At 38.5% G+C, this 15309-nt stretch overlaps 1 protein-coding gene across 3 annotated transcripts in view; it reads left to right on the top strand.

Annotated features, from left to right (window-relative positions):
* The first annotated feature begins 780 nt into the window (after nt 1-780).
* TTC28 (tetratricopeptide repeat domain 28) overlaps nt 781-15309 on the top strand; it is a 463914-nt gene continuing 449385 nt past the window's right edge. For all 3 annotated transcript variants that reach the window (XM_081123100.1, XM_081123101.1, XM_081123102.1), the window contains exon 1: nt 781-972. In XM_081123100.1, the coding sequence (XP_080979226.1) occupies nt 889-972 (84 nt within the window). In that variant the 5' untranslated portion in view covers nt 781-888. The remainder of the gene's footprint in view (nt 973-15309) is intronic.

Consider the following 15309-nt stretch of genomic DNA (forward strand, 5'->3'; position numbering starts at 1 on the left):
TCAGTCAAGTGATTTATTCAGGTTTTCCCAGTTTGTAACAGGTGAAGGCAAGACTTGAACTGAGATTTCCCTTCTCATAAGCCCTTGGTTTTTAACCATTAAACAAAACTGCTTAAGAGGTCTTGTCACCGATTACTACTTGGTACGTTTTTGGATTGGTGTCCACACTTTATCTGGATTATTTCATTGAGCCCTCCCAACATGCCTTAGTTGTTGGACCTTCCTGATTAAGGAGAAACAGACCCCTGGATACCTGACCTTAATCACGCAAAGGTTAGTGGAGATGCAAGACTCAACTCAGGGTCTCCGTGGAGCCTGGCTCTCCCAGAGACGTGGGCATTCACTGTGCCGCTTGCTCGCACACGTGCTTGCACACCTCCACGACGGGGATCTCATTATCTTAGAGACGTCCTTCGCCCGGCACTTCTTGGGAGAAATTGCCTCCTGGCCCACACTCTCGCTCCAAGCCCAGTGCAGAGGATTAAGCAAAAGGAGCAGTGCGGGGAAGGGGCCAAAGAACCTGGCCTGGGGTCGTCCGTAGTGCGGCAGGCGGCGGCGCCGAACCCAGAACGGCGGGCGCTCCAGTCCGGCTGGACGGGTGCAGAGGGGGTGGGCGCGACGCCGGGAATAGCGGCCTGCTCCGAGGGAGCGAGGCGGGGCACGCGGGGAGGGGGGTGCGGCGAGTGCGCGCTTGCGCGGTGGTGATGGTGGGGGTCCGCGGAGGCGCGCCGGGAGCGTGCGCGGCGAGTGCGCGCGTGCGCGGTTGGGGGCGGTGTGTGTTGCCGCGGCGGCGCGCGGCACGGCGGGAACATGGCGCGCGGATCCGGCGCGCGCGCCTAGCTGGCGGGACCGTTAGCTCGAGGCGGACGCGGCCCGGGCCCCGTGGGGATGGAGCAGTCGCCGCCGCCGGCGCTCGAGCCAACCCCGGCGCGGAGCCGTAGGCGGCGGGAGCCCGAGTCCCCGCCGGCGCCGGTGAGTACGTGAGGGGCGCGGGCCGGGAGACTTTCTTTGTGAAACTCCGTCGGTGCGAGCCGGGCCGGGCCTCGGCGGCTGACGAGCGTCCGCGAGGCAGAACCCGCCCCACCGTACGGGTTCGAGCTCCGCCTCGCGTGGCTGGGCGGCGGGAACTGGTCTGTCGCCTGTCCGCCTCAGTTTTCGCGGGAGTTTGTGCGCGCGCGCCGGGGCTGGGGGAGCGGTATACAGTCGGCGCCCAATGCGCGCGGCGCCTCCGCCCTATCTCAGTTCTTTCGGAGCAGCGGGCCCCTAACCTGGGCCCACGGGAAAGGTGGACAGCAGGCTCTGGGAGACAGGTGTCCGCGCAGTCGCGAGAGGCTCAGGTGCAGATAGCCCCAGGTGGAATCTCAGAGAGTGAGCTCTCCGTCTCAGGAAGGAAGCAAGTCTGTCGGTGGCTTAGTACAGAATGATTTGGGAATGCTTTACATCCACCTCATCTTCGTGGTGTGTTTGGGATATTGGTCAGGGTGAAGGGTGCTTAGCTAAATGGACTTTGGAGGTGTGGCATCTTGCTGGGTGGGGTGGGATGGCCCTGAGCATTGGGCTCTCAAAACAGCTGCGGTATAGGAGTGCTTGATGAAAATACAGGCATCACAACTCACCCCAGGCCCACAGACTCCCCAAGGCATACAAGCAGATTCTGAATTTTAAACGAGTTCCCAAGTTGTCATGATCAGGCACATTTGACAAGCATTATCTTCCTGTGAGCAGAGGGACCTGTTCTGTTTATAGCTGACCATGGCATCCTGGTACCATGGCATCCTGACCATGGCATCCTTGGCACATGGTGGATGGCCAGTAAATATTTGCAGGAAGTCTAAATGACTTGGGGAGTTTCCAAAATAGTTCTTGAGACATTTTCAGGAGCTTAGCTTTTTGAGATTAATAACCATCAGATTACTGTATAATGTGATTTTTATCAGGTCCTGACATAACTTTTGTGACTGTTTATAATGCCTTGTTTTTAGTGTGTTGTAGGCAAAACAGGATATACATTGCTTAGAGTAAGCTATCAATTATGTATACCCCAGCTAGGTTAAAGTTAATTCTGAAACAAAATTCTGAATTACAAAATGCATGTTTCTTTCTTTCCATCATTTGGGAACACCAGGCTTATAGGATTTTGTTCTTTTGAAGCAGGTAAATATTTACATTTTCATCAAAGCAAATCTGAATTACTGTTTATTTAGAAAAGTTGGAAATTTGCTTAAACCTCTGAGTATTTGTCCTCTGTATGTGGTATTTTGAAATTGAGATTTATGTTTAGTTCAGAGTCAATGAAAAAATAGAATTGTTTGATTGAAAGTTATTTGATATTTCAGGGGCTGTTCTTTGAATTTCAATAGTTGATTTCATTTTATTAGTTTCTTTTTTGTTCACTGACAAAATATGAATGTATGGGAAGACAAGACTTTAAGAGTTGAGATTGTATCTGAATAAGTATTGAAAATTAAATGCTTTATTGTCTCATTGTGGCATTTTTGTAGTTTGTGTGGATATTTTTTAATGTTTAAAATTGAGATATAATTGACATAACTTATTAGTTTCAAGTGTACAACATAATAATTTGATATTTGAATATATTACAAAAAGTTCACCACAATAAGTCTAGTAAATATCACCACACAGTTACACACATTTTTCCTGTGATGAGAACTTTAAGATGCACTCTCTTTACTTTCTCATATGCAATACAGTATTATTAACTATAGTGACCATGCTGTATATCACATCCCCATGACTTTTTAAAAATTATCTTTAAAAAAACCCAGCTTTCGTGAGATATAATTCACTTACCATAAGATTAATTTCTTTAGTGTACAATTCCTGGTTTATAGTATACTCACTATATGTCCAATATCACCATTATCTACTTTTAGAGCATTTTTATCACCTCACAAAGAAATCCAGTACCCATTAACATTCTTTATTTGCCTTTTAGCCTCTGTCTCTGAATTTAACTATTCTGGACATTTAACATAGTATAACTTACAATATGTTGTCTTTTGTGACTGGCTTCTTTTACTTAGCACAGTTTTTTTGAGGCTCATCCATGTTGTAGCATGTATCAGTACTCCATTCCTTTTTATTGCTGAATAATATTTCGTTGAAAGGATATACCACATTTTGTTTATCTGTTCATCTGTTGATAGACATGTGGATCTTTTCTACTTTTTGCTTATATTCATCTTTTGGTATCTGTGGGAGATTGGTTCCAGACTCCCCACAGATAACAAGTCCCTTATATAAAATGTTACAGTATTTGCATATAACCTATGCACATCCTCCTGTACACCTTAAGTCATCTCTGGATTACTTATAGTACCTAACACAATGTAAATGCTATATAAATGTTACACTGTATTGTTTAGGAAATAATGACAAGAAAAAAAATGTCTGTATATGTTCAGAGGCAACCATCCTAGGCTTAACTACATGGTCATCCCTGATGACTGATGATGTTAGGCATACTTTTTCTGTATTTATTGGCCCTTTATGTATCTCTTTGGAGAAATGTCTATTCAAATCCCCATCCATTTTTTTGCGGGGAAGGGAGAGTTCATTTTTTAAATGAGTTATTTGTCTTTTTGTTATTGAGTTGTAGGAATTCTTTAAATATTCTGGATACTAACTCCTAATCAGATATATGATTTGCAAATGTTTTTTCCCGTTCTGTGGGTTTTCTTTTTTTTTTTGATAATGTTCTTTGTTGCAAAAAAAGTTTTGTGATGAAGTCCATTTATCTATTTTTTTCCTTTGTTCCTTATGCTTTTGTTGTTCATATCTTAGAATCCATTGTCAAATCCAAAGTCATGAAGATTTACCTCTATGCTTTCTTCTTAAGAGTTTTAAGTTCTTAGCCCTTATGCTTAGGTTGTTGATCCATTTTGAGTTAATTTTTGTGTATGGTGTAAGGTAGTGGTCCAGATTCATTCTTTTGCATATGGTGATCCAGTTGTCCCAGCCCTATATATTGAAAAAAACTGTTATCTCACTGAATGGTCTTTATACCCTTATTGAAAATCAACTGATCATATGTTAGTTTTATTTCTGGACTCTCAATTCAATTCTATTATCTATTCTCATGCCAGCTCTACAATATTTGATTACAATAGCTTTTTAATAGGTTTTGAAATTAAGTGTAAGTTCCTTAACTTTGTTCTTTTTCAAGACTGTTTTGGCTTTTCTGGGTCCCTGGATTTTAAGGTCAGTTTATCAACTTCTGCCAAAAAATACCTGGGATTTTTATAGGGATTGTACTTAATCTGTCCTTTTTTTTTTAAAAAAAATTATTGATTTGAGAGAGAGAGAGAAATATCAATTTTTATTGGCCTACCCATTCATGCATTCATTAGTTGACTCTTGTGTGCACTTTGACCGTGGATCGAATCTGCAACCTTGGTGCATAGGGATGATGCTCCAACCAACTGAACTACCTGGCCATGGCCTAATCTGTCCTTTCAGTGATGTTTTGTTGTTTTCTGGTCCAACTCTTGCACTTCTTTCAAAAATTTATTCCTGCCTGGCTGTGCGTGGCTCAGTGGTTGAGCATTGACCTATGATCCAGGCGATAGTGGTTTGATTCCCGGTCAGGGCACATGCACCGGCTGTGGACTCGAACTCCAGTGGAGGGCGTGCAGGAGGCAGAGGATTAGTGACTCATCATTGATGTTTCTGTCTCTCCCTCTCCCTTCCTCTCTTTATGAAGTCAATAAAGATATATTTAAAAAAAATTTATTTCTAAGAATTTTATTGTTTGATGATGTTGTACATGGAACTGTTTTTTAAAATTTAATTTTGTATTTAGTTCATTGCTAGTATATAAAAAAATACAGTTTAGTTTGGGATGTATCTTTTAACTTTATCATTGAATGGTAGACTGATCCACTTTTCTGTTTCAAATCTTTCCCCCCAAAATAGTGAGGAAGAATGGTCCTTGAAAGCTTAAGTATGGATACAGATCTAGATTCACAGCTCTAAGTTTGGCTTTGCTACTTACTAGTTTGTATGCGTTTTGACAAATTTTAACTGTTATACATCTCAGTGTTCTTATATCTGTAATGGGACAGTAATATCTATCCCAAAAAATTAAGTAAAAGAGACTGTAAATAGGTATTCAGAACAATGCCTTGCATGTGGTAGGGATTTGGTATTTGTTGTTTATCTTCTTGTGTTAATTAACTCCATTTAAAAGCATGCCAAAAAACAAAAAAACAAACAAAGCACCAAACCAAAACAAAAATAACCAAAAAAAACCCTCCCTAAAACAAACAAACCTCAAACCACAGACCCACAGATACATTAAACACACACAGACACACACACACACACAAAACCCACAAAGAAAAAAACCACAAAAACCTCAAACCGCTTCCCGTCCCTATCACTTTCTGTGACCCAAGAAAACTCTGTGAGTGCTTGAGGAATAATGAAAGACAAAACCTCTCACACTGCACTGTTGCATTGCAAAAGCTTGCTAAATCTAAGCTGTTTATAGGGTATTTGACAATGTATTTGTAATTATTATTAAAAATGATAAGTATATCTCAGAGCTGACTCATCCTATAGTTTTTATCCTATAGTTCTTATTTAATGTCCTGTTCTTTCACTACTTATTTCTTCTAAAAGCAGAAGCAATATTACAATTAAATTTTATGATTAACATTCTTATTTCTTTGGATGGTTGTATAATAACAACAACAACAACAACAAACTGTTAGCGACAAAGGTTGATATTTGAACTAAATAGTGCTTTTGGTGTCTCTCCAGTAGGTAGAGTAGATTGCTGTTTTGTACAGGAAGAAATCAGAGACATAATATAAACCAAATATGATGCTTGGGACGTATCATGTTCATTGAATGTGTATTCACTATGAACTAAAGAAAATAATTGTTTACCTGAGAGAAACAAAAGCATTTGTCCACATAAAAACTTGTATATGAATGTTCATAGCGGCATTATTCATAATAGCCAAAAAGTGAAAATAACCTGTATCTTCATCAGTTAACTGTTGAGTGGATAAACAAAATGTGGTATATTCATACAATGGAATATTATCCAGCTGTAAAAAGGAAGAAGAACTAATACATGATACAGTGTAGATGAACCTTGAAAACATTATTCTGAATGAAAGAAACTAGTCACAAAAGATCATACATTGTATGACTCCATTTATGTGAAATATTCACAGGCAAACCCATGGAAACCCAAGGTGGATTAGTATTTGCCAGGGGCTTTTGGAGGAATAGTAGGGAATGACTGCCACTAGGCATGGGGCTTCATTTTGGGGTGATGGAAATAAACTTGTGGTAATGGTTATAAAACTGAATAAATTAAAAAACAGCCATTGAACTGCATATATTAAATGGAATGTGAATTTTATGGCATGTGAAATATATCTCATAGTAGTGTTATAAAAGTAAATTAGAAAATAAAAATGTCTAATATTTAAAAATGCTGTTCAAGATATTCTCCTAAAGTCTTCATTTGCACCCCCCCCCATTTTAATTATCACTAATACATGGTAAAATAAGTAGGGTTATACTTGTCATCTAAGATGATCCTTGTCATTTAAGGCTGTTTTATGAAGTGACAAATTAAATCCAAAAGTAATAGTTAAAATAGAGTGTATATGAATAAACAATTTTAAGTATATGAAAAACTACATTAAATCCAACAATAAACCATTATATTATTTCATTACTTTAATATTAACATTTTGCTAATAATTGGATGTGTTTTACAAAGTAGTTAAGATTTATAGAATCTGTCTTGACATTTTCTAAAATAAAATAAATGTTTACTAAGCATTTATATAGAGAACACCAGAAATTAAGATGGATGAGAAAGTTTCTGTGAATTAAAAATGTCATATGAACATTTCAAGGTGTCTGAACTTTCTTTGAAATCATTAGTTTTTTTTAAATAATTTATTTTTAATGTTTTTATTGATTTCAGAGAGAAGAAAGGAGAGGAAGAGAGAGAGAGAAACATCAGTGATGAGAGAGTCATTGATTGGCTGCCTCTTGCATGCCCCTACTGGGGATTGAGCCTGAAATCTGGGCATGAGCCCTGACTGAAAATTGAACCATGATCTCCTGGTTCATAGGTCGGTGCTCAACCACTGAGCCACCCCAGCTGGGTGAAATAATTAGGTTTTTAATGCAAATATGCTAACCTTTGTGTGTTTATGAGATTACTGTGCCAAATTGTATATATAGAACAGAGGAAACTCTCAACTCCATAGGACTTTTTCTGTGACCTATTCTCTACTAGGAACTTAGTTTCCTGATATTTTTGCTAGCACAGTTTGATATCGAGGAGTATATATACGGTGTCCCAAAAACTGTATACGCACTTTGAATGATTATAAAGTCAGTGTTTATTAACATACAGTTCATTTTTGAAATTTAAAAGAATCTGTAGAAATGAATAATTTTTTTTGTCAATGCCTGTTTTCAAACTGATGACTGTTCTGGTTCAGGCACTGCTGATAACGTGAAGCATTGGAATTGCAAACATCAAGAATCATTTTGTTTGGTATTTGTGTGCCCTCAATTCGTTGACTGTTGCCAGTTTTGTACTGTAAACTTTATCTTTCATGTATCCCCATAAAAAAAAAGGTTCTAGTGGCACTTTAGGATAAATTTTCTTTATTCAGAGCTTAGTCTGGCTTCACCCATTATTTCAAATCAGTTAAACCTGAAAAGGAGTGAAAACTAAGTGAGTCATCAGCTGTTAAAGTATGTGTACATTTTTTTGGTACACCCTATATTTAATAAGGCGAAGCACTTAGGATAGGATAGTACCTTTTATTTTGGAGTTAACTAGTATATTCTCTTTCTCCTCTCAGGGTTTTGCATGTTACCAATATGAATTTGGAATTCAGGCACCTTTATTGGACATTTGGCCCTGTGTGTAGTTTCTTATCATTAAGAAAAGTATACTGCAGTGGGTTGCACAATTTCCTGATAAGGTCCTAAAAGCACTGCCACAATTGCAGTTCTCTATATATTGTTTTGTATTGAGTGCTGTCTCGGATCCTATGGTTTTAGCTTATGTAGAAACATGATTTTTGAAATTTGCCCCACTGTCAAATAATGCTCTTGTTTAAATTCATTGCTTCCTAATCTCCACAAAGATTTATAAAAACCACATATAAAAATTGTTCAGGAAATTGGCCATAAATTCCAAATATATTTTATAAAAAGTAAAATTTTCATTAGGCATATTTGGAAGTTTTATGTAAATTATAGAGTACTTGTGTGGTTTAAGTATAGAGTCTGTTGGTTTCAGATTATTATAGCTAACATAGTGCTTACAATGTATTAGGTACTCTTCCAAGTCCTTTATGCATATTAACTCACTTAATCCTCACAGTTACCTTATGAGGTAGATACTGTTGTTATCCCTGTTCTACATATAAGGAAACTGAGGTACAGTGAGGTTATTAAGTAACTCACTCAAGATCACACAGCTAGTAAGGTGAGTTGCTCTGGATTCTAATTTAGCAGTCTAGTTCTGGAGTCTACATTATTTCCCCCCCACCCCCGTATTTTAAACGATGTATTCTAGTTTGTATTTTCTCTCTAGACCATCACATTATTATTCCTTCTGAAACTATCACTATTTAGTTAACTTTGTCACATTTATGATGCCATTAAAAACAATGCATCCAATTCATGCAAAATAAATTCAGAAAGCCAGTTGGTGAAGCTTTTGTGGCTTTCTTTTCTTTTACAGTCTTTGGGTGATAGATGAGGCGTTGCACCAGGGCTATCCACACGAATAGCCTCATTCTGTTCATTACCACCCACGTGGTCACCCAGCAGCCAGCACATAATTTTCTGGCCACATAGCTTCCACCTAAACCACACTGTTTCCATCTGTTGTACTTAGCATAAGTATCCTTTTGGTCTTGCTTTTATGCTGCCTGATCATCCAGTGCCTATGTGCACATGTCATCGCCAAGGTTCTCCACTGTTACTACCGGTTCCCCCTTGGTGTTCCCTGTCCTCCAAATGCCCTTTCACATAGAGAAGGAATGACACCCTTTGGCAAACTGTACAGCCATGAACCTTGAGTCTACATTCTTAACCATTACACTAGACTATCTTTGATTTGAATGGTCATTAAGCAAATAGTGATCACTTATAACTACCATTTGCTACTGAATGTTAGACTTATTATAGGACAACATTACCCTGGGGATCTTGTTAAAATCTAGTTTTTATTGTGAGGTTTAAGGTTATGTTAGCACAGTAGTATTCTGGAATTTGAGTCTCTATAATGATAGAGCAGAGGGGTGAATATATGATGCTAAGTTTACTCTTGAATTTTTATTATCAATTAAAAGATAAAATTAGCCTGCCTGGCGTGGCTTAATGGTTGAGCATCGACCTATGATCTGGATGTTGTTGTTCGATTCCTGGTCAGGGCACAGGCCCTGGTTGCTGGCTTGACCCCCAGTAGGGGACGTGTAGGAGGCAGCTGATCAATGACTCAAATCATTGATGTTTTTATCATTCCCTCTCCCTTACTTTCTCTGAAATTAATAAAGACATATTTTTTTAAAAGAAGATAAAATTACAACATAAGCACTTTAATTTTTAAGTATTTCAAGCTTGTCCTGGCTAGTGTGGCTCAGTGGTTGGTGCATCACCTGCACATCAGAGGGTCTTGGCTCATTTTCCAGTTAAGGGCATACACCTGGGTTGCAGGTTCTATTCCCGGCCCCAGTCGGGGAATGTGCGAGAGGCAACCAGTCGATGTCCCTCTCACATCGATGTTTCTCTCTTTCCCCCTCCCTTGCTCCCTTCCACTCTCTAAAAGTCAATGGAAAAAGTGTCCTTGGGTGAGGATTAACAAAAAACAAAAAAAAGATTTGAAATAGTTGAATGTCTGGGATATTTTACACTGCTATGTTTTTTGATATTTTTTAATACAAGTATTTTTCAATTATAGTTTACATTCACTACTTTTTGTATTTGTTTCAGGTGTACAGCATAGTGGTTAGACAATCATCTATTTTATAAAGTGTTCTCCCTGATATTTCCAGTACCCAACTGTCACCATACATAGTTATTAGTGTAATTGACTATATTTCCTCTGCTGTACTTGACGCATCCCCATGACTGTTTTGTAACTACCAATCTGTGCTCAATCCCTTCACCTTTTTCACCCAGTCCCCCTCCCTCTGGCAACCATCAGTCTGTTCTCGTATCTGAGTCTGTTTCTGTTTTGCTTGTTTGTTTATATTGTTCTTTAGATTCCACATCTTACTGGAATCATATAGTATTTATCTTTCTCTGACTGACTTATTTCACATCCATGCTGTCGCAAATTATAAGATTTTTTTTTTTTTTTTTTTTTTATCCTTACTCGAGGATATTTTTTCCATTGCTTTTTCTGAGAGAGTGGAAGAGGGAGAGAGAGAGAAACATTGATGAGAGAGACATATCAATTGGTTGCCTCCTGTACGTGCCTTGACCAGGGCTGGGGATCCAGCCTGCAACAGAGGTATGTGCCCTTGGCCAGAATTGAACCTGCAGCCCTTTAGTCTGCAGGCAGACACTCTAACTGCTGAGGCAAACCAACTAGGCAGATTTTGTTCTTTTTTGTGGCCAAGTAATATTCCATTGTATATATGTACCATAGCTTTTTTTTAATCTCATCTTTTGATGGGCACTTGGGTTGCTTCCATAGCTTGGCTATTGTAAATAATACTTCAGTGAACATAGGGGTGCATATATTCTTTTGAATTAGCGCTTTAGGTTTCTTTGGATATATACCCAGAAGTGGGATCACTAGGTCATAAGGCAGTTCCATTTTTAATTTTTTGAGAAACCTCCATACTGTTTTCCATAGTGGCTGCACCAATCTGCATTCCCACCAACAGTGTATGAAGGTTTCCTTTTCTTCACATCCTCACCAACACTTGTTGTTTGTTGCTTTCTTGGCGATAGCTATTCTGACAGGTATGAAGTGATTTCTCACTGTGGTGTTAATTTGCATTTCTCTGATGATTAGTGACGTTAAGCATCTTTTTTTAAAAAATATATTTTTATTAATTTTAGAAAGAGGAAGGGAGAGGGAGAGAGAAACATCAGTGATGAGAGAGTCATTGATTGACTGCCTCCTGCACTCCTCCTGCTGGGGATCAAACCCGAAACCAGGGCATATGCCCTGATTGGGAATTGAACTGCGTTCTCTTGGATCATAGGTTGATGCTCAACCACTGAGCCATGCCAGCTGGGCTGAGCATCTTTTCATATGTCTGTTGGCCATCTCTGTATCCTCTTTGGAGAAATGTCTATTCAGGTCCTTTGCTTATGTTTTAATTGAATTGTTCTTTTGGTGTTGAATTGTATGAATTGTTTATAAATTTCACATATTAACCCCTTATCAGGTGTATCATTGGCAAATATGTTCTCCCATTCAGTGGGTTGGTTTTGTCATTTTGTTGATGGTTTCTCTCTCTCTCTTGCTCTCTTTTTTTTCTCTCTCTCTCTCTTTCTTTCGTCTTTACCCCATTGTATGTTTTTGTCTCCTTTTTAAAATATTAATTGACCATATAGACGTGGGATTATTTCTGGGCTTTCTGTTCTGTTCCATTGATTTATGTGTCTGTTTTTACACCATACCTTGCTGTTTTGATTACGATGGCTTTGTAATATAGTTTGATAGGTGGTAATGTTATTCTTCCAACTTTGTTTTTCCTTCTCAAGATTGCTGTGGCTATTTGGGGCCTTTTGTGGTTCTGTATAAATTTTTGGATTATTCTATTTCTCAGGAATACGTCATTGGTATTTTGATAGGAATTGTGTTGATTATAGATTGCTTTGGGTAGTAGGGACATTTTAACAATGTTAACTCTTTCTGTCCATGAGCACAGTATATTTCCATTTATATGTATCTTCTTCAGGTTCTTTCTTGAGTGCCTTATAATTTTCTGAGTACAGGTCTTTTACCTCCTTTGGCAAATTTTTTCCTAGGTATTTTATTTTATTTTTAGATGCAATTGTAAATGGGATTGTTTTCTTAGTTTCCCTTTCTGATAGTTCATTATCGGTGTATAAAAACACAACTGATTTCTGGATATTTGTTTTGTATTCTGCTACTTTAATGAATTTATTTTTCAGTTCCAAGTAGTCTTTGATGGAATCTTTAGGGGTCTCTATATATCATGTTATTTGCAAATAATGACAGTTTTACTTCTGCCTTTCCAATATGGATGCTTTTTATGTCTTCTTAATGTCTGATTGCTGTGGCTAGGACTTTCAGTACTATGTTAAATAAGAGTGGTGAAAGTGGACATCCCTGTCTTGTTCTCGATCTTAAGGGAAATGCTCTTAGCTTTCCCCCATTGAGCCTGATGTTAGCTGTGGGTTTGTCATATATGGCCTTTATTATGTTGAGATACGTTTCCTTTCTTCCCACTTTTCTGGGAGTTTTTAACATAAATGGGTGCTGGATTTTGTCAAAGGCTTTTTCTGCATGTATTGATATGATCACGTGATTTTTATCCTTCATTTTGTTTATGTGGTGTATCACATTAATTGATTTGTGGATATTGTACCAACCTTGCACCCAGGAATAAATCATTCTTGATTATGGTATATGATCTTTTGTTTTGTTTTGTTTTTGTTAATCCTTACCCGAGAATATTTGTTCCATTGCTTTTCAGAGAGAGTGGAAAGGAGGGGGGGAGAGAGGAGAGAGAGAGACACATCAATTGGTTGCCTCCCACACATGCTCCAACCAGGTCTGGGCTTCAAACCTGCAACCTGATTATAGTATTTGATCTTTTTAATGAATTGCTGTATTTGGTTTGCTAATATTTTGTTCAGGATTTTTTCATCTATGTTCATCAGGGATATTGGCCTATAATTTTCTTTCTTTGTAGTGTCTTTATCTGGTTTTGGAATTAGGATAATGCTGGCCCCATAAAATGGGTTTGGAAGTCTTCCCTCCTTTTGAATTTTTTGGAATGTTTTGAGAAGGATAGGTGTTAGTTCTTTTTTGAATGTTTGGAAAAATTCACCTGTAAGCCATCTGGTCCAGGACTTGCTTGTTGTAAGTTTTTTTATTTCTGCTTAAATTTCATTAGTTGTAATTGGTTGTTCAGATTTTTGTTTCTTATTGATTCAGTTTTGTCAGATTGTATGTTTCTAGTAATTTTTCCATTTCTTCTAGATTGTTCAATTTGTTGTCATATAGTTGTTCATAATCTTTTCTTGTAATCCTTTGTATTTCTGTGGTGTCAGTTAACTTCTCTTTCATTTTAAAATTCTTTTATGTTAAATTATTGATGAGAGAGAGAAAGAGAGAAACACTGATTTGTTGTTCCACTTATTTATGCATTCATTGGTTGATTATTACATGTGCTCTGATTGGGGGTTGAACCCACAACATTGGTGTATCAGGATGACATTCTAACCAACTGAGCTACCTGGCCAGGGCTTCCTTCTCTTTCATGTCTAAATTTATTTATTTGGGTCTTCTCTTTTTCTTGATAAGCCTGGTTGACGGTATATCAATCTTGTTTATCTTTTTAAAGAAACAGCTCTTGGTTTCATTGATCTTTTGTGTTGTTTTTTAGACTCTATTTCATTAATTTCTGATCTTAACTTTATTATTTCCTTTCTTCTACTCACGTTGGGCTTTGTTTGTTGTTCTTTTTTTAGTTCCTTTATGTGTAAGCTTAGATCGTTTATTTGAGATATTTCTTGTTTCTTAATGTAGGCCTGTAATGCTATGAATTTTCCTCTTGGGACTGCTTTCACTGTGCCTCATAGATTTTCAGTTGTTGTTACACTGCTATGTATTAAGTCATGTGCTTTAGTACACTCAAAGCTATTTAGAGCCTGGCCGGGTATGGCTCAGCGGTTGAGCGTCGACCTGGGATCCACGCGATCGGGGTTTGATTCCTGGTCAGGGCACATGCCTGGGTTGCGGGCTCAATCCCCGGTCGGGGGCCTGTAGGAGGCAGCCAGCCGATCAATGACTGTCTCATCATTGATGTTTCTGTCTCTCTCTCTTCCTCTCCTTTCCTCTCTCTGAAATCAATGAAGATGTATTTAAAATAAATAAATAAATAAATAAATAAATAAATAAATAAATAAAAAGAAAAAAGCTATTTAGAGAATAATTTTAAATGAAAGGTTTTTAAAAATTTTCTGTGAGGTGGGTTGTAAACAAGTTGGCAGGTATAGGGAAACTGATTGATGTCATTGATTTTGGTCCCCTGAACAAAGTTGTAGATTATTAAACATAGTTTATGTGACCTTAAAACAGAAAGTATTTTAACAATTATCTCTTACCTCCACAACATTCTGTTTATTCTGCTTTGTGATCCTGGAGTCTGGGACTCTGCAAGCCACATTTATGCATTGCTAGCTGCTCCCTGTTTGGCTGGCAAGTTGGGGGGCAGTAAAGGGCAGGAGGAGGGAGAGACTTGCTCTTCTTTGCTTCCAGTGTCCTATCTCCCTGGTCTTCCTGTGAGTACCACGCTAAAAACACTTTTCATCTTGGCAGTAGCAGGATCCAGTTTGAAGTTTTTCTAACACTTGGGGACCAGTTTTATCAAGCTTCCTTCAGAAACCACTAGGATCAGCCAGCCAGTGCCCCTCTTCAAAGTCCTGGGTTCCAGGTCGGTGCAGCCTCTCCTAGAAATCAGACACTAGCACCATTTGAGCAGTGTCTTCTCAGAGGTCTGAGTTTAAGTTCCCTGGACCCCTCTTCTAAGCTTTCGGTAGCCTAGACCTGGGCTTGACAGCTGCTTTCTACAGTTGCTATCTCTGTGATTCCTTAGAGTTCTCTTTTTCCCCCTCAGCTAAAAACTTTATACTCAGTTAACAAACCTTACATGCCATCTGCCTGTTCAAATAACTGGTGTGATTCTTGTCTTCTGGCTGAATCCTGACTGATATATAGAGGTGATAAGGGCTTGTAGCCAACATAGGTTTACTTAAGAACTTCTCAGTACCTTTTTTTTAAAAGGGTAATTCTAAGATGACATAGTACATTTTGACTTTCCTAAATAATTTTATAAAGTGTCCCATGATAATCTTATGGACAACATGAATCTTGTAGCTTTAGTGATAATAAAGTTGTTGAATTAGACAATCATAGAGTTGATAGAAACCTGTAGGAAGTCTACCAAAACACAGGACTCTTTCTGTTTTTAGAACAACACATTGATTGGCTGCCACTTGTATATCCCCTACTGGGAATCGAGTCCACACCTGGGCTGGGAATCAAACTGGCAACCTTTTAATGCACGGGACAACCTC

This window comes from Miniopterus schreibersii (assembly GCF_964146895.1).
Source record: "Miniopterus schreibersii genome assembly, chromosome: 20".
Lineage (NCBI taxonomy): Eukaryota > Metazoa > Chordata > Mammalia > Chiroptera > Miniopteridae > Miniopterus > Miniopterus schreibersii.